The 26,588-nt window shown below is 43.4% G+C and overlaps 1 protein-coding gene across 6 annotated transcripts in view; it reads left to right on the top strand.

The window, feature by feature from the left end:
* Positions 1-11,251, top strand: part of LOC112261015 (neurexin-2-like) — a 935,354-nt gene extending 924,103 nt beyond the window's left edge. For 5 of the 6 annotated variants that reach the window (XM_042328452.1, XM_042328453.1, XM_042328454.1 and 2 more), the window contains one exon: positions 7,886-11,251. In XM_042328452.1, the coding sequence (XP_042184386.1) occupies positions 7,886-8,772 (887 nt within the window). In that variant the 3' untranslated portion in view covers positions 8,773-11,251. The remainder of the gene's footprint in view (positions 1-7,885) is intronic. The other variant, XM_042328455.1, reaches the window with a different exon arrangement.
* Positions 11,252-26,588: the final 15,337 nt, after the last annotated feature.

Here is a 26,588-nt window from a genome sequence, read left to right as displayed (position 1 = left end):
GTTAGGGAGAGATGAGAAAACACTGACAATAAATGTGTTAGAGAGAGATGATATAACACTGACAGTAAATATGTTAGAGATGAGAACACTGACAGTAAATATGTTAGAGAGAGAAATGAGAAAAAACAGACAGTAAATGTGTTAGAGAGAGATGAGAAAACACTGACAGTAAATATGTTAGAGAGAAATGAGAAAACACTGTCAGTATATATGTTAGAGAGACATGAGAAAACACTGTCAGTAAATATGTTAGAGAGAGATGAGAAAACACTGTCAGTATATATGTTAGAGAGAGATGAGAAAACACTGACAGTAAATATGTTAGAGAGAGATTAGAAAACACTGACAGTAAATATGTTAGAGAGAGATGAGAAAACACTGACAGTAAATATATTAGAGAGAGATGAGAAAACACTGACAGTAAATATGTTAGAGAGAGATGAGAAAACACTGACTGTAAATATTTTAGAGATGAGAACACTGACAGTAAATATGTTAGAGAGATGAGAAAACACTGACAGTAAATATGTTAGAGAGAGATGAGAAAATGCTGACAATAAATATATTAGAGAGAGATGAGAAAACACTGACAGTAAATATGTTAGAGAGAGATGAGAAAATGCTGACAATAAATATATTAGAGAGAGATGAGAAAACACTGACAGTAAATATGTTAGAGAGAGAAGAGAACACTGACAATAAATATGTTAGAGAGAGATACGAAAACACTGACAGTAAATATGTTATAGTGAGAAGAGAACACTGACAGTATATGTTAGAGATGAGAAAACACTGACAGTGAATATGTTAGAGAGAGATGAGAAAACACTGACAGTTAATATGTTAGAGAGAGATGAGAAAACACTGACAATAAATATGTTAGAGAGAGATGAGAAAACACTGACAGTTAATATGTTTGAGAGAGATGAGAAAACACTGACAGTAAATATGTTAGAGAGAGATGAGAAAACACTGACAGTTAATATGTTAGAGAGAGATGAGAAAACACTGACAATAAATATGTTAGAGAGAGATGAGAAAACACTGACAGTTAATATGTTTGAGAGAGATGAGAAAACACTGACAGTAAATATGTTAGAGAGAGATGAGAAAACACAGTCAGTAATTATGTTATAGAGAAATGAGAAAACACTGACAGTAAATATGTTAGAGAGAGATTAGAAAACACTGACTGTAAATATGTTAGAGAGAGATGAGAACACTGACTGTAAATAGGTTAGAGAGAGATGAGAAAACACTGACAGTAAATATGTTAGAGAGAGAGATGAGAAAAAACAGACAGTAAATGTGTTAGAGAGAGATGAGAAAACACTGACAGTAAATATGTTAGAGAGAAATGAGAAAACACTGTCAGTATATATGTTAGAGAGAGATGAGAAAAAACTGACAGTAAATATGTTAGAGATGAGAACACTGACAGTAAATATGTTAGAGAGAGAGATGAGAACACTGACAGTAAATATGTTAGAGAGAGAGATGAGAACACTGACAGTAAATATGTTAGAGAGAGAGATGAGAACACTGACAGTAAATATGTTAGAGAGAGAGATGAGAACACGGACAGTAAATATGTTAGAGAGAGATGAGAAAACACTGTCAGTATATATGTTAGAGAGAGATTAGAAAACACTGACAGTAAATATGTTAGAGAGAGAAGAGAACACTGACAATAAATATGTTAGAGAGAGATACGAAAACACTGACAGTAAATATGTTATAGTGAGAAGAGAACACTGACAGTATATGTTAGAGATGAGAAAACACTGACAGTGAATATGTTAGAGAGAGATGAGAAAACACTGACAGTTAATATGTTAGAGAGAGATGAGAAAACACTGACAGTAAATATGTTAGAGAGAGATGAGAAAACACTGACAGTATATATGTTAGAGAGAGATGAGAAAACACTGACAGTATATATGGTAGAGAGAGATGATAAAACATTGACAGTAAATATGTTAGAGAGAGATGAGAAAACACTGACAGTATATATGGTAGAGAGAGATGATAAAACATTGACAGTAAATATGTTAGGGAGAGATGAGAAAACACTGACAATAAATGTGTTAGAGAGAGATGATATAACACTGACAGTAAATATGTTAGAGAGAGATGAGAAAACACTGACAGTATATATGGTAGAGAGAGATGATAAAACATTGACAGTAAATATGTTAGGGAGAGATGAGAAAACACTGACAATAAATGTGTTAGAGAGAGATGATATAACACTGACAGTAAATATGTTAGAGATGAGAAAACACTGACAGTAAATATGTTAGAGAGAGATGATAAAACACTGACAGTAAATATGTTAGAGAGAGATGAGAAAATGCTGACAGTAAATTTATTAGAGAGAGATGAGAAAACACTGACAATAAATATGTTAGAGAGAGATACGAAAACGCTGACAGTAAATATGTTATAGTGAGAAGAGAACACTGACAGTATATGTTAGAGATGAGAAAACACTGACAGTGAATATGTTAGAGAGAGATGAGAAAACACTGACAGTAAATATGTTAGAGAGAGATGAGAAAACACTGACAGTAAATATGTTAGAGAGAGATGAGAAAACACTGACAGTAAATATGTTAGAGAGAGATGAGAAAACACTGACAGTAAATATGTTAGAGATAGATGAGAACACTGACAGTGATTGAGAGGGATAAGAATGAGTGAGAGAAAAATGAAGGCGAAGATGAGAAAAAATAATGAGAGGAAAAGAGGATAGGTTGATATTCCATGCGTTGACTCAGCCCGTGATCAGACAGCGCTCTTCTGAGGTAGAAACAGTAGGCTGCCGAACTAGCCAACACGAGTGCAAGTTCATGGAACCCCTCTCAAAGTGTTGTGTAGAAAAGCACTCTGGAAAGCAATCCGTTATAATCAACCATACGTGGTGAACGTACCTTCGTCAATCAATGTCGGAATAAATTGCCCACCCTCAACATAGGACGGCACGCGTAGACTGTATATTCAATGATGACCTGTGGAATGCGTTTCACTGTTGAACGCACACTACAGTAGGTTTTCAAGATATGCAACTTTCAAAATGCAGAAATTTGGCCCATATGATGCATTTTGAAAGTTACATATCTTGAAAACTTGATTCCTGACATTCAAAACATTTTGGGACTACGTCAACAATGGGCTAAATCAACAAATACCAAAATATAGTTTTTGGGTGGAGTTTTCCTTGAACTAAATCAAGAATGTAGTCTTTGTTAAGTGGATTATTATCCCGTATAGTTGACCGTTGTGGAGATGGAGAAGGATTTAGGCTAGAACATTTGTGTCCATTGTGTGCTCGAACCTCTTCCACGGCGTAATCAAAGCTCATTCTTCATGCAGCATATCAACTCTGAACAGTCGTTCGACCATTAATATTTCAAGTGGCTCAGGACGAGCCAACGTGATCGGCAGAATAACTTAGTCCCCGTGTTTTTTTCGCATCCATCGTTGCTGCGTCGGTATCCGTCTTTAGCGCTGAGGGGAAAAAAACACACCCACTTTGAGTTTTGGTTTGAACAAGGTGAGTCATCCTCTAGCGCTATGGAGACGGTGAGCCGTAAAGACGAGTGACGCCACGGCAGGCTAACCTAACTATGGGAAAAGCTCATTCCCTCGACAGGTCAAATCATTTGACAATGTAGCGAGTCAAGTGGATTTTCAGTCTTCCAAACGAAGGGCACCTCAATGGGTTCTCTATGGGTTCTCTATGAGTTCTTGGCAGTTCTCAGTGTGTTGATGACCGGAACGTTTGAAACCTGTTTGAACATGTCGGTTCACACCAGCTGATTCATCATACAGCCAATGGTGTGGCTATGGTGGCCAACCTGTGGGTGCCATCTGACCAATCAGAAGCTGCATATGCAGTTTACGGGCACAGTCATGGGAAGGGGAGGTATACCAGAGGTGTTGATAGGACCGTGTCGAGACAAAGACACACTCAGTGAAGAGACGAGCGAGACGAGTGTAGCCATGCGTGTAGATGCCTGTGTGGGTCTGTGTTTGAGGGTTGACAAACCGTCAGCTACTCCAACCTTGGCCTTGTGGTCAGCAGTAACTTTTCCTATCCAAGTACGGCACCAAGGACAAAGCTTATGGCACGAAGTTGAATTACGTGGCCAGAAGAGAGTGTTGTTATGGTTTGCACTTTCACCTTCTAATTCATGATGATTAGAACCAAAGGAATGCAACACATTTGAGAACAATGCAAACGGTAATAAACAAATCCACAAGTCTTGGATTCACCTAATGATCATGACTACTTAGAAGCAGGTTCACACAGAGTTTTCAGCAATTACTCAGACAGAGTGGCATTTTTTTCCCCAGCGATGTAACCACATTGTGGCGACAACACCAAACATTCACCTCAGCTCACCCTCGTATCACCCTTGTGTCATCCTGTCGACAGGGCACACATTGAGCCCTGGCCACCAGATACTGGACGGCTTCATAGCGGCTCTTGGTTTTCTTACAACACTCCCTCCGTGTCAGACACCTGTGACTGAGCCACCCAGTAGCGGAACACAGCGAGGGGCAGACTGCATACAGAGAGGCAGGAGGACAGCGAGGGGCAGACTGCATACAGAGAGGCAGGAGGACAACGAGGGGCAGACTGCATACAGCGAGGCAGGAGGACAGCGAGGGGCAGACAGCAGACAGAGAGGCAGGAGGACAGCGAGGGGCAGAATGCATACAGAGAGGCAGGAGGACAGCGAGGGGCAGACTGCATACAGCGAGGCAGGAGGACAGCGAGGGGCAGACTGCATACAGAGAGGCAGGAGGACAGCGAGGGGCAGACTGCATACAGAGAGGCAGGAGGACAGCGAGGGGCAGACTGCATACAGAGAGGCAGGAGGACAGCGAGGGGCAGACTGCATACAGAGAGGCAGGAGGACAGCGAGGGGCAGACTGCATACAGAGAGGCAGGAGGACAGCGAGGGGCAGACTGCATACAGAGAGGCAGGAGGACAGCGAGGGGCAGAATGCATACAGAGAGGCAGGAGGACAGCGAGGGGCAGACTGCATGCAGAGAGGCAGGAGGACAGCGATTGGCAGACTGCATACAGAGAGGCAGGAGGACAGCGAGGGGCAGACTGCATACAGAGAGGCAGGAGGACAGCGAGGGGCAGAATGCATACAGAGAGGCAGGAGGACAGCGAGGGTCAGAATGCATACAGAGAGGCAGGAGGACAGCGAGGGGCAGACTGCATACAGAGAGGCAGGAGGACAGCGAGGGGCAGACGGCATACAGAGAGGCAGGAGGACAGCGAGTGGCAGACTGCATACAGAGAGGCAGGAGGACAGCGAGGGGCAGACTGCATGCAGAGAGGCAGGAGGACAGCGAGGGGCAGACTGCATACAGAGAGGCAGGAGGACAGCGAGGGGCAGACTGCATACAGAGAGGCAGGAGGACAGCGGGGGGCAGATTGCATACAGAGAGGCAGGAGGACAGTGAGGGGCAGACTGCATACAGAGAGGCAGGAGGACAGCGAGGGGCAGAATGCATACAGAGAGGCAGGAGGACAGCGAGGGGCAGAATGCATACAGAGAGGCAGGAGGACAGCGAGGGTCAGAATGCATACAGAGAGGCAGGAGGACAACGAGGGGCAGACTGCATACAGAGAGGCAGGAGGACAGCGAGGGGCAGAATGCATACAGAGAGGCAGGAGGACAGCGAGGGGAAGACTTCATACAGAGAGGCAGGAGGACAGCGAGGTATTCCACTGGCACCATTTCAGTCGTACAGACAGATGGCGAGGTAAAGATAGATTCAAGTCTATCTTATCCAGCAAGTCAGAATAGAAGCTAAATATCTCTAGAGTACAGGAAGATGGGAAAGCAGAAAACAATGCTCAGAATCGGATGAATTTACAGAATATGTATGACAAGTCATCTAATATTCTGTAGTTCTATCTTATTTTGGGCTCGTGATTTATTCATTTTCTCTGTTTACCTTTCTTTGTTCCTCAAGTGTGCCAACACTCTTCAAGGTGAATCTCAACCCTCAGACACAGAGATCCTCACATAAGTAGGCGCCCTAATGTTGCCACGGTAACATGGCCATTTTGACTGTACAGTAGGAGTTGTATGAGTTGGGAATGGGCTTGATCCTATGAGGTTTTATTAAGGTTGAATACTGACTAACTTTCTCTTTCTCAGCATTCATGTGTTTACTCCCTCTAAAGACCGTGTTGTTGCTCTGTGTATTATTGTTGATGATCTTTTGAAAGGTTTTTGTGTAAAAGTTGCATTATAACCCTTATGAAAGTCCCTTGCCCTACTTATTGTGGGGTTGTCAGGAAAAATGGGTCTTGAGGGCTTGGAGGGGGCTTGAGCACTTGTGGGATATGTTGGCCTGGGAATGACAAATACAACCCCAAAATACCCTCAATACACATTTCTAGAATCTCCGCTCCACACTCACTCGCTTTATCCGACCCCTATTCCGTTTAGATACACAAATTTACCTCATCAACTCAAGAAAAGGGCCAGGGTTAAGAATATGTATGATTCATGTTATGGACATTTCTGTGACTAACCTTATCATTGTCCATAAAGAGAAATGTCATAATCTTTCAAACTGCCCCTAACATTTTTGCAAATTGTTTCTGTGATTGTGACCCTAACAAGATTATGGGATGCGGCAGAGGGTAGCAAATTGTTTTTTGAAGAGGGAATGTAAACTTGCCATTGATATTGTGCTATGTACTGCTAACATTCTCCCATTATGTTTAACGTCTCCAATTGGTACTCCTATGTTTGTCTGAATGATTTTGTCCTATCTTTAAAGCAATGTACTGACTTGTAAACACCCCAAATGTTTTATTAACTGTGGGTGTGATGATGTTACAAAGGACAAAAAAAAAGTAGTTCACAAAATGATCCTATTCCCTCCAACACTGAATATAAAGGCATAGACAAATGGGGCATAAAGATCTAAGAAATTGTTAACTGTGTCGGGTGATAATTGGTAGAAGGGAATAGGAATTTTAATGCTCCTTGTTTTAGCATATCTACTGGGAGGGAGGTGGGCGTTAGAACCACATCTGTAGACTGTGTTTCGGGGGAGAAACTAGGGGCATCAGTTTCCCCCAGCTGGTCTTTGGGGTTTGAATACAGATTACAGCTAATTAGAACTGAGCCATGGAACCCACCATGCCCCAAGGCGGAATAGGATTTGAGCCATTCTTTATGAAAACTGAAAAACACAATGAATTATTTAGAGAATTATTAGATTTTTCACACACACACAACAAGAAAAATAAATGGGGGGGTGTCGGGGGGGGGGGGGGGGGAGTTGTTTATCACTATCCAAGAACAATCTTACACAGCTTTCTTTTTGTAATTTTTTTTTTCATGCAAAAATCATGCGGCCAATTTGTTGATGTAAGTGACCTGAACTCCGTGGTTTGCTATCTTATTTAACCCAAAGGAAAACTGAGAGTTAGCGTAGAAATAGAACAGCATAGACAGGCAGACAGCAAAGGATAGCTTGTATCTAGTAGATGTTGATCTGTTGTTTAGTCTTTTGAACATGTTGTCCATGGACAACAGTAACATATATGTATAGTCATGTTCAGTCTAGAGCAAGGGAGATGTAAGGAGAGTCAGAAAATGTGTTGTTATCTTTATACTATGTATTGTACATCTGTTTAGTCAGCTTAACTCTTTAAATAGAAGACTAGAGACTAACTCAACTTTAGAACTGACCTCATGTCAGGTTTTAGTGCTGTTCTAATAATGGTGTTGCTGTTTTCATTTGAACTTTTGTTGTTTTTCTTTTTTGGTCTGGAGAGGGCGCTCTGTTTTTCACTAACACTCTTTTCCCTCCGTTGTCTCTTTCTTGTCCTAGGAGGTGAATTAGTGTTGCCCATAATAACGGTGGACTCCCTAGACCCCCCATCCATCGTCACCCGCTACCCTGTAATCCCCCCGCCCCCCACCTACCGGCCCCTCCTACCCTTCCTCGAAACGACCAAAGAGTCCCTCCCCCTGCCCAACGGTCGCCCCCCCTGCCCACTGGACCAGGAGGACTGCGAGGAGGCGGGACCCATCGAGGTGTCCGCCTACGGCTCGGGTGAGATGACCGAGTCGGACGACGAGGACTATTACAAAACTCCCCCTCGTCACCGACAGGACGGTCCTCCCCCTCCCCCAATGAAAGTGGCATCCATAACCCCCACGACCGTCACTTCTCCCACCGGCCCCCAACTCCCACCGCCCCCTCTGTCCTCCACCCCCACAGCCAACCCCAACCAGCTAGGCCCCAGGCTCAACAAGCCTGGCGGCAGCAGCAGCAAAATCCCCGCTGGCAAGATGAACACCCGGGACCAGGTGCTGCTGCCGCCCTCCAACCCCTCCTCAGACCCTGACCGCCACCGCCACGTCCCAGGCGTAACCTACCCTCCCAATTTCCCCCATGTGCCCACCCCAGACCCCACCTCCCCAGAGAGAGGAGGGCCTCCCGGCGCAGTAGAGGTAATCAGGGAGTCCAGCAGCACCACGGGCATGGTGGTAGGCATCGTGGCGGCCGCTGCCCTCTGCATCCTCATCCTGCTCTACGCCATGTATAAGTACCGTAACCGGGACGAGGGATCCTACCAGGTAGACCAGAGCCGAAACTACATCAGTAACTCGGCCACGCAGAGCAACGGCACCCTGGTGAAGGAGAAACAGCCGGGCACAGCCAAGACAACCACCAAGAACAAGAAGAACAAAGACAAGGAGTACTACGTCTGAGACCGGCCTAGCCAGAGACAGAGGACGAAAGGTGACGCACAGAGAGAGAGAGGAAGGGAGGGGGAGAGAGGAGAGGGGAGAGATGGAGGTAGAGGAAGGAGAAAGGTAAGGCAGTATATGAAGTGACAACTGTAAAGTAATTAGCAAAATCTTTGTGGGCAGAGTTTCAATTATTTTAGTATATAGGTTACATTGCCGCCAAAATGACCTCCTCGCTTTCCTCCTCAACCCATTTAGAGCCTAAAGCAAAGGGAGAAAGGATGGGATTGGCACAGAAACGTTTTAAACATCTTAATCAGATCGACACATAGTCCTATTTTTTCCACAACTATTCAAAATATTCTTGGTATTTTTCTTCAATACAGTAATATTCTTTCTCACTTAGCCTCATAACATTTTCTTTGAGAATACAAACAGACAAAGTCTTGACTACAATGGCCGCCAAACCTCGCTCAATACAATATCATTTTGTGCCAACAGCCATACCCAGAGCTCATGCTACAACGAAACTAGGTAATCCAGCACCATTTAAAGGGTATTGTATTGTATATAGCCTACAATCAGAGTTAAGCATGGTGATTGATTATAGAGAGACACAGGGAAGGAAGAACCACCATCAGTGTTTGAGGTTAAGTGTCTGGTTTAATTAGCTAAAAAGCTAACATATTAAATCATAAATGTATTGATTCTATCTACTAGATGGGTTTGTATTGGAAGTTCAAACCCCACTGCTAGCCAAGTACAGTAATACCAAAATACTGCCAAACATACAGAAACTAGGTGTCAAATCTGCCTCCTTCCCTCATCTAAGTATTCAGACATCACCTCACTTGTCTCTCGTGAAGTCTCTCCCTCTTTCTCTCCCTCCTTCTCTCACTCGTGAGCATCTTTTTCTGTCCCTGTCTATGGTCCTGAGGAGCTGATGCAACATTATTCTGCTATGTTTCAAGCATGTAGTAGTCATTTCCGAAGAAACTTTCTGTGGAGAAAACACACAAAAAATGACGATGATAACTAGCAAACCCTGTGTGAGGACAACACCTTGAAGCAGCAAGCGGTTGCTACGTATTACGTTTTAGCCGCCAAAACAACTACTGAGGCCAAAACCCTGGGTCGTCTTTCAGTTCTCCAGCAGATATCCGTAATGTGTTTGTCTTGGGGGCTCCACACAGCATTTCCCCCTACTGAGCCCACTACCGCAGAGGATGTGGCTCACGTCGTTACAGTCCTATCACACACAAACCAGAAACCAACCTCCAGCAGACAACCTGACTTTGTTCTATATAAATATATATATGTATAGACGTTCAGAGAAAAAAACCCGCTATGGACCTAACTGAGAGTGTGTCATAAGAGGAGAAATGCACCCTAATGCGGATCAGTGGACTCGGTGATAGATAACGAAGATGATGGACAATTGATACTTGACGTGAGACCGATATCCCCCACCAATCCCCTTAATCATGCACACTATGACCAACATTCAACGACAGTGGGAAACGCAGTCCCACTAAGGTGGAGATTAAAAGGAAGAGTGGGACGGTGTTTTTTTGTTTGCTGTTTTTGTTTTTTAGTTTCTTTCCCTGAAAAATGAGAGACATTTGATGGAAATTGTGAATTAATTTGCTGGAGTCCCACTGTCGCCCCTTAGTGTTGGGGGGAAAGCGTACGCTACCTTGGATCTGCGTTCTTGCCTCTCATTGGTCAAGACTGATGACAGCCAATGAGGGCAAGCCCAGTGAAAAACGTTAAATGGAAAAAAACACAGAACAAGGCAAACAGCAAGTTCACTTGCTGATGTACAACAAGAACTCTAGTATTCCAATTTTCTCAACTCTATTAAAAAAGAAAACTGTACCATGAAAAGAAAAGAAAAACCTTTAAAAAAAGTTTGTGAAATGTCTAAATATTTGAATCTCTCATCCCATTACTAAGAAAATGTGTTTTCCCTATTACCATTCCTGTTCGGAGAAAAAAATATGACAAAGATAATCAATTCTGGGAAATTTAAAATGTATATGTTATTTTTTGGTAATTAAGCAAATGTGATTTGGGTTACAAACATTAAACCTCTCCTCCATCCCTCCTACTGCCATCTCAATCCATTCTTGTCCCACGTTCATCCCTTCATCTCTCCATACCTCATCCCCTTTTCTCACAATGGCAGATTGTAGGTAACCATTTAACTGAAGACCGCACATGGTCTCATCCATCCTCTCTTTTCTATTTTCTATTGTTTTATATCTCTCTGTAACTGCTAGAGCCAAAATGGCCGCCATGTCTGGAGAATGGCTCCATCCCACCCATCCTTTTTCCTCATTCGGTTTGTCCGGTTTCTCTTTCAATCCATTGCAAAAAGAACCATCCTCCTCCCAGTATCTCCCTGTTCTTTCTAAATGTTATTGTAAAGTGTTCCAGTGAGATGACTCTAAATATGTGTACATTAACAGAGGGGAATACACTTGGTTATATACTTCTTCTACCTCTTGTTGCGTGGTCTGTTGGTCTCAGTCAGTTAAATATATTGCAGGTGTTGTTGTTTTTCAGACTGGAAAGTGTTAATACTTCTACTTTAACCTCGACATAACACTTGACAAATGGTCTCTTAGTTCATCTTGCATGAATATTCTATCTGCGGCATTATAGATAATAGTGAGGCCAGATATGAATGGTGTTATTCCGGCATTTGCTCATCACACTTTTTAAAAGTCATTGCACGAGTTTGTGTGTGACACACACAGGTATCCATTTATACACACCAATATCATCACAACATAACAAGGAGCCTGCCTGCCTTCCAAGATGCGTGGACGAGTGGAAGAGGCCATAAAGGTGCCGCATTGCTTCCTAACCTACACACAGACTGTAAACCGGCTGAAATCCCATATTCCCTTATAATGAGCACACACACTATGAAGAACATCTGGCTCCCAACCCCAGAGTGGTGAATGTTCCGCTGGTAGTGATGATAATCATCTACATCCCCTTGGCTCTCACAATCCTGGAGGTACAGTATTCCATCTGACCAAGACCTGCGCAAGGGACACAAGGACACAGGTAAGAGTTACTTGACTTAGAGGAAGATGAAGTGTCTCGTCTTACAGTGGCCTCCAAACGGTGAACTCTTCCATAGACGATGTACATCTGGAGTAAGGTCATCTGCAGCAGGGTAGGTCAGGGTTTCCCAAACTTGGTCCTGGGCCCCCCGCCTGGTTTACACATTTCCCCTCCAATTCTTGTCGGTGTTTCCTCTCCATTTCATCATCCGTTCTTTCCCTCGCTGTGGCCGTTTGCTCCCGCCTTCCCCAACATGACAGGTCACCTCAAACACCGCTCCTCTTAACTCGTCTGGAGAAGTGAGAGAGCTTTGCACCGACGCTAACCCCCTTCCTTTTTCTTCTCTGAAAATACCCACGTTTGTTCCTCTCGAGCTTCGCTCTGCATTCATCAAAACGTCTATGGCGTCTTTATTTCCCCCATGGCTACACATTGTTGAGAAAAGCGCTGTGGTAAACAAGCCTCAAACACAGCCGTCACAAGGAATACAGTATCGCTTCCCTCAACGAGCCATCAGCTCTGACATCATCTGAAGCAGCCGCCGTGGCATGCAAAATTAGTGTGTGCTGCTGTGTGCGTGTTTGTGTGTGTTCCCGTTCGCGAAGGGACTTCAGTCCCACTTTCTTGTTTATTCACTTCATTCTGTCAGACGCTCAAATGGCTTGTGTGATGTACAGTGTGTGGGTGTTCCCCCAGGCACAGCGTTTTAAATGACAGAGGAGCATCCCTCAGGGTTAGGAGTTGTAACGTTGAAGACAACAGGGCAGGTAATCCTTCTAGTCTATCACCTGTAAGGGGATTTTGGGGCAGGGACTCATCAGTGCTATTAGACTGGCAGGCCATGATAGAACTCTGGGTATTGTTCTTGCTAACATGGCATCAAAGATGCAGTGACATCTTGTCCCATATTGCTTCGTGAAAGAATTAGAGAAACGGCAAAAAATTATATAAATATGTATTCTTGTGCGTGTGTGAACACGTGGTTGTATGTGTGTCTCAGTTCCCAGTGCCACGAACAACCCAGCTATATGCTATGTTAAAGCTTATCTACACCCTAAAAAAATCGATTATAATAACAAATACATTTTAAAAAACGGCTTCAGTGTGCTGAACAGCTGCTGTGTGTTAACACCATCCCAATCTGTGTCATACGCCTCTCTCTCCACTACTGTGGGCTTTCTCTCCTAACCCTCCCCAACACTCAAGTCTCCTCCACCGAGTGCATCATGTGTTACTGATCTAGAAATCTCTGAACCGCCAGGGGTGGGTCTGATGACACACCAACTGATCTAGGGCCTGTTGAAACCACAGGAGTCTTTCTCTGATACCATACTAGTTGCAGAAGACCATCGCCATCTCTCTCTCTCGCTTTCCACACATCTCAGTGTGTAGAAATTCACAAGATGGGTTGCGGCAGAGGGACATATTGACAGCCCCTGATGTGCTTGACACAAATAGATGCCCAATTTACAAGTCAAATATGTAGCGGGAGCTATCTGTGTGGAAGGGAGAGAGAATGAAGGAGAGAAAGAGATGGTACGAGAGGGAAAGAAGAAAAGAAAGAAAGAGAAAGAGAATGAGAGAGAGAGAGAGAGAATGTAAGATAAAGGGAGAGTGAGAGAAAGTAAAGAGAGCGGGAAGGAGAAAGAGTAAGAGAAAGGGAGAGTGGGAGAAAGTAAAAAAAGAGTGTGAGAGTGCAGTGCGGAACTCAGCAGCCCTGTAGGCATACTGAAGCACAGGGACGTGGAATGACGAATGAACATATGCTGTAGGGACCTGCCACAAAGCACTAGTCACTGGAATAGAGCCATTCTCACTGCACTGATCAATCAATTGACTGTCAGAGGATAAGAGCAGCTCACAGGGAGACGGAAAGATGGAGGGAGAGAGAGACGGCGAAGGGATGGAGTGATCTGTATTGCAAAGGGGAGATGGGTAGCTGATATTGCCGGAGCGCTACAGAGAAGTGAGCCTAGAACTGTGTGTGTGTGTGTGTGTGTGTGTGTGTGCCTTTTTTCCGAGCTGCACCATTCTTCCCCTAGTATTTCTGCCAGTGGTTGCCATGGTAACCTGGTACCGTCATTGACAAATCAAAGGTTATTGGTCACATACACATATTTAGCAGATGTTATTACAGATGTAGCGGAATGCTTGTGTTCCTAGCTCCAACAGTGCAGTAGTATCTAACAATTCACAACAATACACACAAATCTAAAAGTGAAAGAATGGAATTAAGAAATATATAAATATTAGATTGAGCAATGTCGGAGTGGCATTGACTAAAATACAGTAGAATAGAATGCAGTAAATACATATGAGATGAGTAAAGCAGCTTGTAAACATTATTAAAGTGACTAGTGTCCATTATTAAAGTGGCCAGTGATTCCAAGTCTATGTATATAGGGCAGCAGCCTCTAAGGTGCAGAGTTGCGTAACCAGGTGGAAGCTGGCTAGTGAGGGCTATTTAACAGTCTGATGGCCTTGAGATAGAAGCTGTTTTTCAGTCTATCGGCCCCAGCTTTGAAGGAGCTGTACTGACCTCGCCTTGTGGATGATAACGGGGTGAACAGGCTCAGGTGGTTCAGGTGGCTGATGTCCTTGATGATCTTTATGGCCTTCCTGTGACATTGGGTGCTATAGGTATCCTGGAGGGCAGGTATTTTGCCAACGGTGATGCATTAGGCAGACCAAACAACCCTCTGGAGAGCCCTGCGGTTGCGGGCGGTGCAGTTGCCATACCAGGCGGTGATACAGCCCAACAGCATGCTATCAATTGTGCATCTGTAAAAGTTTGTGAAGGGTCCAAGCTAAATTTCTTCAGCCTCCTGTGGTTGAAGAGGCGCCGTTGTTCCTCCTTCACCACACTGTGTGTGTGGGTGGACCATTTCAGATGGTCGGGGGATGTGTATGCCGAGGATCTTGAAGCTTTCCACATTCACAACTGTGGTCCCGTCAATGTGGATAGGGGCGTGCTCGCTCTGCTGTTTCCTGAAGTCCACGATCAACTCCTTTGTTTTGTTGACGTTGAGTGAGAGGTTATTTTCCTGGCACCACACTCCCAGGGCCCTCACCTCCTCCTTGTAGGCTGTCTCGTCATTGTTGGTAATCAGACCTACTACTGTTGTGCCATCTGCAAACTTGATGATTGAGTTGGAGACTTGCGTGGTCACACAGTCATGGGTGAACAGGGAATACAGAAGGGAGCTGAGCACGCACCCTTGTGGGGCACCTGTATTGAGGAAGTTGAGGTGAAGTTGAGGTGTTGTTTCCTACCTTCGCCACCTGGGGGCGGCCTGTCAGAAAGTGCAGGACTCAGGGCCCTGAGCTTAATGATGAGCTTGGAGGGTACTGTGGTGTTGAATGCTTAACTATAGTCAATGAACAGCATTCTGGACAAGAGGTATTCCGCTTGTCCAGATGGGATAGGGCGGTGTGCAGTGCAATGGCGATTGCATCGTCTGAGGTTCTATTGGTGTCGGTAAGCAAATTGAAGTGGGTCTAGGGTGTCAGGTAAGTTAGAGGTGATATGATCGTTAGCTAGCCTAACAAAGCACTTAATGATGACAGAAGTTATAGTAATGTAGTTCAGTTACCTTTGCTTTCTTGGGTACAGGAACCAATGGTGGACATCTTGAAGCAAGTGGGGACAGCAAACTGGGATAAAGAGAGATTGGATATGTCCGTAAACACTCCAGCCAGCTGGAGTGAGGAGGCTCTGAGGACATGGCTAAGGATGCCGTCTGGGCCGGCAGCCTTGCGAGGCTTAACACTCACTCTTAACATGTCTTACTCACGTCGGCCACGGAGAAGTAGAGCCCACAGTTCTTGGTAGCGGCCGCGTTGGTGGCCTTGTGTTATCCTCAAAGTGGGCAAAGAAGGTGTTTAGCTTGTCCGGAAGCAAGACATCGGTGTCCGCGACGTGGCTGGTTTTGCCTTTGTAGTCTGTGATTGTCTTGTGTCTGTGCCGTTGAATTGTGACTCCACTTTGTCTCTGTACTGACATTTTGCCTGTTTGGAATAACTACACTGTATTCAGCCATATTACCAGTCCCCTTGCCATGGTGTGGTGGTTTGTGCTTTCAGTTTTGCGTGAATACCTGCCATCTATCCACGTTTTCTGGTTTCTGTAGGTTTTAACAGTCACAGTGGGTACAACCCCTCCTACACACTTCCGGATTAACTCAGTTACAGTATCCGTGTATTCATCAATGTTATTCTCAGAGGCTACCCGGAACATATCCCAGTCCGCATGATGAAAACAATCTTGAAGCATGGATTCCGATTGGTCAAACCGTCATTGAATACACCTTAGTACACGGGTACTTCCTGTTTAAGTTTGCTTTGTTAAAATCCCCAGCTAAAATAAATGTGGCCCCGGGATATGTGTTTTCCAGTTTGTATAAAGTCCAGTGTAGATCTTTGAGGGCCGTCGTGGTATCAGCTTGAGGGAGAATATACTTGGCTGTGACTTTAACCGAAGATAATTGTCTTGGGAGGTAATACGGTTGGCATTTAATTGTGCGGTATTCTAGGTCGGGTGAACAAAAAGAGTTTCAGTATGTTATCACAATCACACCATGAGTAGTTAATCATGAAACATACACGGCCGCTTTTCTTCTTCCCGGAGAGTTCTTTATTCCTGTCTGCGCAATATACTGAGAACCCAGCTGGCTGTATGGATGGGACAGTATATCCTGAGAGAGCCATGTTTCCATGAAACAAAGTATGTTAAATTCCCTGATGTCTCTCTGGAAGGAGATCCTCGCCCTGAGCTCATCTACTTTATACTTTATTATCCAGAGGCTGAACATTTGCGAGTAAGCAGAGCTGCCATATCTATCTGTGCCATCTTACCTGTGTGTTGTGTGTTTTGGATGTAACGGCAATGTTGAGACCAGCAGCAGACATCACAGTGTGCCATCTATAGAGGCAGAGGCTTATTCACTCAGCCCATGCAACCACTCCCTGTGGAATTCTAATGACCACCTTACCAATAACAAGCTACATAATTGTAATTGATTAATTCATCATGTTTTAGATGAATCTTACATTAATCATATGCTCATTCATGCGCAACAAATTAAGGACACAAAATAACGAATAGGTGCTCATTAAATAGGCCTATATGCCATTGTAATTAGGCCACTGTGGCATTGAAGCAAATATCCAGCTTACTGAGTTATATTCTCTGAATGTAGTTAGATTCTATTCTACTAAGATCTACTTATTATTCCATTCAACTCAATGAAACTAATGAGGATATTGAAGCTGACCAGACAATTCACACACTTTCAGGTGAAAATAATACCAGAAGGTCAAGGGAGGAGGGGAAACCGCATTTGCAACAATTGTGGTGACCGAGCACAATAGGATGGAATGACCCACAAAAGGTAAAGATTAATCACCATATGTGGAACAGTGATGGGGTAGAGGAAAACAGAGGAGTTGAGAAGAAAAGTCTTGGTGTGTTTGAACCATGATAGTTTTTTGATGATGTGGACACCAAGGAATTTGAAACTCTCGACCCGCTCCTCTACAGCCCCATCGATGTGAATGGGGGTGTGTCTGGCCCCTCTTTTCCTGTAGTCCACAATCAGCTCCTTTGTCTTACTTGTGTTGATGGAGAGGTTGTTGTCCTGACACCACACTGCCAGATCTCTGACCTCCTCCCTATAGGCCATCTCATCGTTGTCGGTGATCAGGCCTACCACTGTTGTGTCATCAGCCTGTTTTGCAACCTTTTTCCCACGTTGGAGAGTATATATGTGGAACAGTGATGGGGTAGAGGAAAACAGAGGAGTTGAGACGAAAAGACAAGAAAGAAAGAAAGAAAGAAAGAAAGAAAGAAAGAAAGAAAGAAAGAAAGAAAGAAAGAAAGAAAGAAAGAAAGAAAGAAAGAAAGAAAGAAAGAAAGAAAGAAAGAAAGAAAGAAAAAGATATAAAGGAGAGAGGGGGTCAGGTAATAAAGTCCATGTAGCCAGCAACAGCTCCAATTCCTTATATGCTTAAGGACTTTCTGAATTTCATTTGAATAATAGATCAGGCAGAGCACCTGAAACCAATCTTTCATCATTCTGCTGCACTGGAGTCACACAGCAGGGCTATGGAGGACTCTTAAGAACACAGCAGGGCTATGGAGGCCTCTTAAGAACACAGCAGGGCTATGGAGGCCTCTTAAGAACACAGCTCTGCTATGGATGGCTCTTAAGAACACAGCCCTGCTATGGATGCCTCTTAAGAACACAGCAGGGCTATGGAGGCCTCTTAAGAACACAGCAGGGCTATGGAGGCCTCTTAAGAACACAGCCCTGCTATGGATGGCTCTTAAGAACACAGCCCTGCTATGGATGCCTCTTAAGAACACAGCAGGGCTATGGATGCCTCTTAAGAACACAGCAGGGCTATGGAGACCTCTTAAGAACACAGCAGGGCTATGGATGGCTCTTAAGAACACAGCCCTGCTATGGATGGCTCTTAAGAACACAGCAGGGCTATGGAGGCCTCTTAAAAACACAGCAGGGCTATGGAGGCCTCTTAAGAACACAGCTCTGCTATGGATGGCTCTTAAGAACACAGCCCTGCTATGGATGCCTCTTAAGAACACAGCCCTGCTATGGATGGCTCTTAAGAACACTGCAGGGCTATGGAGGCCTCTTAAGAACACAGCCCTGCTATGGATGGCTCTTAAGAACACAGCAGGGCTATGGATGGCTCTTAAGAACACAGCAGGGCTATGGAGGCCTCTTAAGAACACAGCAGGGCTATGGAGACCTCTTAAGAACACAGCAGGGCTATGGATGGCTCTTAAGAACACAGCCCTGCTATGGATGGCTCTTAAGAACACAGCAGGGCTATGGAGACCTCTTAAGAACACAGCAGGGCTATGGAGGCCTCTTAAGAACACTGCCCTGCTATGGATGGCTCTTAAGAACACAGCAGGGCTATGGAGGCCTCTTAAGAACACTGCCCTGCTATGGATGGCTCTTAAGAACACAGCCCTGCTATGGATGGCTCTTAAGAACACAGCCCTGCTATGGATGCCTCTTAAGAACACAGCAGGGCTATGGATGGCTCTTAAGAACACAGCAGGGCTATGGAGGCCTCTTAAGAACACAGCCCTGCTATGGATGGCTCTTAAGAACACTGCCCTGCTATGGATGGCTCTTAAGAACACTGCCCTGCTATGGATTGCTCTTAAGAACACTGCCCTGCTATGGATGGCTCTTAAGAACACAGCAGGGCTATGGAGGCCTCTTAAGAACACAGCAGGGCTATGGAGACCTCTTAAGAACACAGCAGGGCTATGGAGACCTCTTAAGAACACAGCAGGGCTATGGAGGCCTCTTAAGAACACAGCAGAGCTATTGAGAACTTTTAAGAACACCATGTATTAAGCCTGTTGTATAACAGCTAACACTGTATAACCTGCATACTCATCATATGTTCAATTGCATCACAGGTGGCCTTGAATCCAAATGAAGCTTTAAAGGAAAACTCCACCCATTATTTGGTATTTGTTTCATTAGTCCATTCTTGATATAGTCCCATAATGTTTTGCATGTCAACAATCAACTTTTCAAGATATGTATCTTTCAAAACACTGAAATTTGGCACAAATGATGCAACATAAATCATACTGGCCAGATTTCTGTATTTTGAAACTTTTCCTTTAAGTCTTCAGAGGCAGGAGGAGCAAAAATGGAGTGGAATATCGTCCTCCGCACTAAGGCTACAGGAGATGATATCTATATATGCTGTCCCATCTTTGTTTATCTCTATTTTTTTATGGTGAATGTCTCCTGCAGAGGTTTTTCACGAGTCTGTGAGATTTGTTTCGTTCTGTGTCCTTTTCTCTTTTCTTTATCTCTCTCTTCCTCTTATCATTGTTTCACTTTTGGGATCAACGTTTTATACTGAACTAAAATATAAACGCAACATGTAAAGTGTTGGTCCCATGTTTCACGAGCTGAAATAAAAAGATCCCTGAAATGTTCCATAAAGCACAAAAAGCTTCTTCTTTTTTCTCTCTCTCAAATGTTGTGCACACGTTATTTTACCTCCCTGTCAGTGAGCATTTCTCCTTTGCCAAGATAATCCGTCCACCTGGCAGGTGTTGCACTCTTTAAGAAGGTAAGTGCCCTCTACCACAGGTTTGCCAGAGCAGGTAGAGACAGAGAGGAGAGGTGCTGCAATCCAGCAATGCCCCCCCCCGCCATGACACCTCCAATTCTATCCAGCTTCTTAACTTTGTATTGTAGTGAAAGCTGTTTTAAGAAGTTAAATCTAATCTGTAGTCCAGTCTCAGTGCTTTTTTTCCCTTGGGTTATCTGTGTGGACGGTGTGTTTAGAGTCCAGAGGTAATCTGTTTTCATTGTATTTTCTGGGAGATATCTATTTCTGCTTTTAAATAATTGACTACATTGTGTAGTTGCTTAAGGGGGTAGTCATTTAAAAGCCTCTACAGGTCGTAGTCCTCTTGTTGGCTGTGAACAGCCTAAATGTTCCTATTTGTATCATGTTTTGAGTGAAACTACATCTATTGGAGTAAACTTACAGCATGAATTGAGATATGTACAAGTATGTACAAGTATTTGTTCCCCTAGGTTAAGTCCAATACCTAACATCAAATTGTATTTGTCCCTTGCGCCGAGTAACAACAGGTGTAGACCTTACCGTGAAATGCTGACTTACAAGCCCTTAACCAACAATGCAGTTCAAGAAATAGAGTTAAGAATATATTTACTAAATAAACGAAAGTACAAAAATGAAACAATAATAACGAGGCTATATACAGGGTGTACCGGTACAGGGTCAATGTGCCGGTGTACAGGTTAGTCGAGGTCATTTGAACATGTAGGTAGGGGTAAAGTGACTATGTATAGATAATAAACAGCGAGTAGCAGTGGTGCAAAAACAAATGGGGGGGGGGTTAGAATGTTAAAAAAGAAAAAGTCTTATGGCTTGGGGGTAGAAGGGGTAGAGGAGCCATTTGGACCTAGACCTGGCGGCAATCAAATTTGCCGTGTGGTAGCAGAGAGAACAGTCTATGACTTGGGTGACTGGAGTCTTTGACAATTTTTTGGGCCTTCCTCTGACACCGTCTAGTATGTAGGTCCTGGATGGCAGGAAGCTTGTGCCCAGTGATGTACTGGGCCGTGAGCGCTACCACCTGTACTATTTTGGGGTTGCAGCTCAAAATTCCTTTGTGGGGGTTGCATCTCAAAACTCTTGGTACGCTAACCATCTCAATACTCTATTTTGGGGGTGCATCTCAATGAGTGCTCATCGGGGTGCATCTCAATCCCCTTTAAATTGAATACACTGACACTACTAAAAAACAAGACCGTAGGCTGATAAGTTAAATGGATTTTGTACCTTTATTCAGGTCAGAGGGCGTGCAGTATGAGATTGTTCAAAAATGTACCATTTAGGACATTGTTACAAAAAATCTGCTTCCAAGAGAATTTTGTATTTGCATGATGTGCAGAACCATAGCAAAGCGAATTAGGACAACCGTCCCACTCCTTAATATGCACATATTACAGTGTAGCTTTAAAAGGAGCAGCATGTATTATTTTGTGCTCTGTGACACGTATCCAAAGAAAATGATTCCCAAGTGCCTGACACTTCTCAAAGCAAAGTGAAGGAGAACAAATAACTGTCGCAGCTGCCATTTTGTCACAACGTTGCATGTAATTGTTCTGTACACATTCTGCCAAGGCCAGCTAAAATATTTACCCTCAAACACTCCTTTAAAGTTGTTCATGCTCGCGCAACCATGTATTCAACTTCTCTTATCAGCCATGTATTCAGCTTCTCTTATCAACCATGTATTCAGCTTCTCTTATCAACCATGTATTCAGCTTCTCTTATCAACCATGTATTCAGCTTCTCTTATCAACCATGTATTCAACTTCTCTTATCAGTCATGTATTCAGCTTCTCTTATCAACCATGTATTCAACTTCTCTTATCAGTCATGTATTCAGCTTCTCTTGCCTCAAAATTGCATCTTTTGTCAGTTGTGGTGCTGGGTAATTGTTTGTGCGCTGGCATGCACTTCGCAGCCTCATACATAGCCATAGTATTTGTGCAATTAGTTTGGATAACAACCAAGAGGATGTCACACCTATTAGATGCCAATAACCAAAGAACAACTGCAATAACTGATCATTTGGAATCTTGTACTGAGGAAGGTCAAGATATCATGTGACAAATTGGGGGGAAAAAGGAGACTTACTCCGCAGTAGAGCTATAACTATTGCAAAGAAAAATGGTATTGTGTTCTAAGAATAATTTAGTATTTTGTCCAATTATACATTCTGAAATAGATTCAGGCTATGGTCCCTTTGCCATGTGCCATCTTTTCAAGAAAATGTACAATACCCGTCAAAAGTTTTGACACACCTACTCATTCAAGGGTTTTCCTTTATTTGGACTATTTTCTGTATTGTAGAATAATAGTGAACAGATTCAAATGATGAAATAACACAATATGAAATCATGTAGTAACCAAAAAATGTTAAACAACCGTTTGCCTTGATGACAGCTTTGCACACTCTTGGTATTCTCTCAGCCAGCTTCATGAGGTAGTCACCTGGAATGCTATTCCAACAGCCCCGAAGGAGTTCACACATAGGCTGAGCACTTGATGGCTGCTTTTCCTTCACTCTGCGGTCAAACTCATCCCAAACCATCTCGATTGGGTTGAGGTCGGGTGATTGTGGAGGCCAGGTCATCTGATGCAGCACTCCATCACTCTTCTTCTTGGTCAAAGAGCCCTTACACAGCCTGGGGGTGTGTTTTGGGTCATTGTCCTGTTGAAAAACAAATAATATTCCGACTAAGCGCAAACCAGATGGGATGGTGTATCGCTGGAAAATGCTGTGGTAGCCATGCTGGTTAAGTGTGCTTTGAATTCTAAATAAATCACCAACAGTGTCACCAGCAAACCATCCCCAAACCATCACACCTCCTCCTCCATGCTTCAAGATGGGAACCACACATGCTGAGATCAGCCTTTCTCCTACTCTGCGTCTCACAAAGACACGGCGGTTGTAACCAAAAATCTCAAATTTGGACTCATCAGACCAAAGGATAGATTTCCACCGATCTAATGTCCATCGCTCATGTTTCTTGGCCCAAGCACATCTCTTAGTCTTATTAGTGGTTTATTTGCGGCAATTCGACCACGAAAGCCTGATTCACGCAGTCTCCTCTGAACAGTTGATGTTGAGATGTGTCTGTTACTTGAACTCTGTGAAGAATTTATTTGGGCTGCAATCTGAGGTGCAGTTAATTGCCGATTTCTGAGGCTGGTAACTTTATTGAACTTATCCTCTGCAGCAGAGATAACTCTGGGTCTTCCTTTCCTGTGGCGGTCCTCATGAGAGCCAGTTTCGTCATAGCGCTTGATGGTTTTTGCAACTGCACTTGAAAGAAACTTTCAAAGTAATTTAAATTCTCTGCATTTACTGACCTTCATGTCTTAAAGTAATGATGGACTGTCATTTCTCCTTGCTAATTTGAGCTGTTCTTGCCATTCTATGGACTTTGACCAAATAGGGCTTCTGTATACCACCCCTACCTTGTCACAACATGACTGATTGGCACAAACGCGTTTAGAAGAAAACAAATTACACACATTAACTTTTAACAAGGCACACCTGTTAATTGAAACACACCTGTTAATACCTCATGAAGCTGGCTGAGATAATGCCAAGAGTGTGCAAAGCTGTCATCAAGGCAAACGGTGGCTACTTTGAAGAATCTCAAATCTCAAATATTTAGATTTTTGGTTACTACATGATTCCATATTGTGTTATTTAATCGTTTTGATGTCTTCACTAGTATTCAACAATGTAGAAAATGGTAAAAATAAAGAAAAAACCCTGGAATGAGTAGGTGTATCCAAACGTTTGACTGGTACTGTATGCGGCAAGTAAGTCATTTCACTAGTACAATAGAATTCTACAAGGCAGGCTTTACATAACATTCTCTTGCATGTCATTTTGATGTTCTCAAACTCTCAATATGCAGTCTTGGCTTCCTTTACCCACTATGATATAAGCATTGACACCAATTGACTATTCCACAGTGAAAGCCATATTTTGTTCAATTTGGAGTAGATCAGTAGAAAAATACAGGCTCAATAATGAGTCAAACGACTGCCTAGACATTGTGTATGTTTTGTCATTTAGCCTCGATGGATTAATCAAAAGGTGCATGTGATCTAAATACATGAACAAAATTGTAAACCTTGACAGTTGTAAATTGTGTAGATTAATGCAGAAAGTCCAGGCATCTTGCTGTTGTTCACAGCAGTTGCACACGGAAACACTGCCCTCTGCTGTCCATCTTCAGAACAGGTCATTTTTACCCTCACAAAGTGCTCTCTATTCAGCCAGAATGCTGAAGGGTTACAGATGTAAAGGTCATTTCCGATTGAGCTGACATATGCAGCGTTTACCGGGAATGCAGACTACGCCAACTCGGGAACGATGCCTTTACATTTAAATTGCGCTCCCATCCACAATACAGATTAAACAGGTAGCCTAGTGGTTAGAGCGTTGGACAAGTATCCAAAAGGTTACAAGATTGAATCCCCGAGCTGACAAGGTAAAAAAAAAAAAATCTGTCCTTCTGCCCCTGAACAAGGCAGTTAACCCACTGTTCCTAGGACATCATTGAAAACAAAACAGAAACAGAACCCGTAGAATCTGGTTGTTTGGTGTGTGCTGCTGCACATAGAGAACAGAAGACACTTTAATTGACCTATACGGTTTTCACTTTATCTGTGTCAAAGGATCGTCTGGAATCCATACTGAATATCACTGTTTCACCAGGATAGAACACGAGAACAGTCTTTATTGCCCGAGTCCACACTCATACAGAACATCAATGGACAAGAACAGCTCAAGGCCTGAACGAGACACATTTTCGATGAGAACAAATCAAATCCCATGTTATTTGTCACATGGTTAGCAGATGTTAGTGCGAGTGTAGCGGAATGCAATAGAACTAAAAAAAGAGTTACAACTGGCGATTACACACATGCATCAGTACGTGGGCACATGCCTGCGATTTTATTTACACAACAAAAATATAAATGCAACGTGCAACAACTTCAAAGATTTTTTTAGAGAGTTACAGTTCATATAAGGAATTAAGTCAATTGGGATACATTATTTAGGCCTTAATCTATGGATTTCACAGGACTGGGAATACAAATACACTATTTAACAAACGAAAGGTAGAAGCGTAGATCAGAAGACCCGTCGGTATCTGGTGTGACCATTTCCCTCATGCAACGCGACACATCTCCTTCACATACAGTTAATCAGGCTGTTGATTGTGGCCTTTGAAATGTTGTCCCACTCCTCTTCAATGGCTGTGCGAAGTTGCTGGATATTGGCGGGAACTGGAACACTCTGTCGTACACGTCGATCCAGAGCATCCCAAACATGCTCAATGGGTCTGGTGAGTATGCAGGCCATGGAAGAACGGGGACATTTTTAGCTTCCAGGAGTCCATGGGGCCGTGCATTATCATGCTGAGACATGAGGTGATGGCAGCGGATGAATGGCTGTGCATTCAAACTGCCAATTGTGTTCATTGTCCTTAGCTTATTCCTGCCCGTACCATAACCCCACCATGGGACCCTCTGTTCACAACGTTGACATTAGCAAACCGCTCACCCACATGAGATATATATATATATATATATATATATATATATTAAATAAAAACTCACAAATGTGATCAGTGGGTCTTTACAAGTATTAGCAGACCTATATAGACTTCTGTAGCGCAGGCAACAAAAAAATTCAGGAACTCTGCTTTGGCAAAAAAGTAGGTTCATTTGTAAGATTTGTTACCCTATCCCTTTCTCTGTGATTGTCATTATAATGCAATCCAGAAAGAACAAAAACCCTATCCTAAGATATTTACATCAAAAGGTGCAAGGTTATGGACAAAGACACAAAACATCTACATCAAATTCAATATTTCTGTGGATCAAATAACAGTATTCATTTGCAGTATTCATTTATCATCCTTACAAACCACTATGTAAATGTACATTACTGTATTGTACATAGGCTGGTCGACGTGGGTTTGTACCTGTAGACCACAGGAGGTTGGTGGCACCTTAATTGGGGAGGATGGGCTTGTGGTAATGGCTGGAGCAGAATGAGTGGAATATCAAACACATCAAACACGCCGTTCCATTTGTTTCCATTCCAGCCATAATTATGAGTCGTCCTCCCCTCTGCAGCCTCCTCTGCAGTGGACTTTCTATCACCATGAAAAGAAACAGTGCACAATCAGTGGCGACCCGCCATTCATGGCAGGTGCCTGTTATACTGGCATTAATACCCGTCACATATCATTGAGTTAATAAAGCCACATTCAAACATGGTCTCTTTTTTGCTTTCTTGAGTAAGGCAGCTCCAAAATGCAGGTGTTTCAGCCCAGCTCAGTGCTTTCTGTAGTGGTGGGGCAGCCAGCGGAACATACAGAGTGTAGGGGTTTCGCCGTGTTTGGCTCAGAACTCGAAAACGTAAGCCCCTTGGGTGCTGCCATAGATTTACATTAGAAGTTCCCCTCCAAGAAGACTTGGCCACAGATAAAATTATGTCAAATGACATATCTACAGTAGCTTTGATTGGACTGATCATGTCAACATCATACTTTCAAAATCTTCGCTAGCAAGCTAGACAAGCCGTCATCCTCATGATTCATCGTGAATCAAGTCGACAA

Source organism: Oncorhynchus tshawytscha, linkage group LG10, assembly GCF_018296145.1.
Source record: "Oncorhynchus tshawytscha isolate Ot180627B linkage group LG10, Otsh_v2.0, whole genome shotgun sequence".
In the NCBI taxonomy this organism is placed as follows: Eukaryota; Metazoa; Chordata; class Actinopteri; order Salmoniformes; family Salmonidae; genus Oncorhynchus; species Oncorhynchus tshawytscha.
This window is presented reverse-complemented; position numbering and strand designations above follow the sequence as displayed.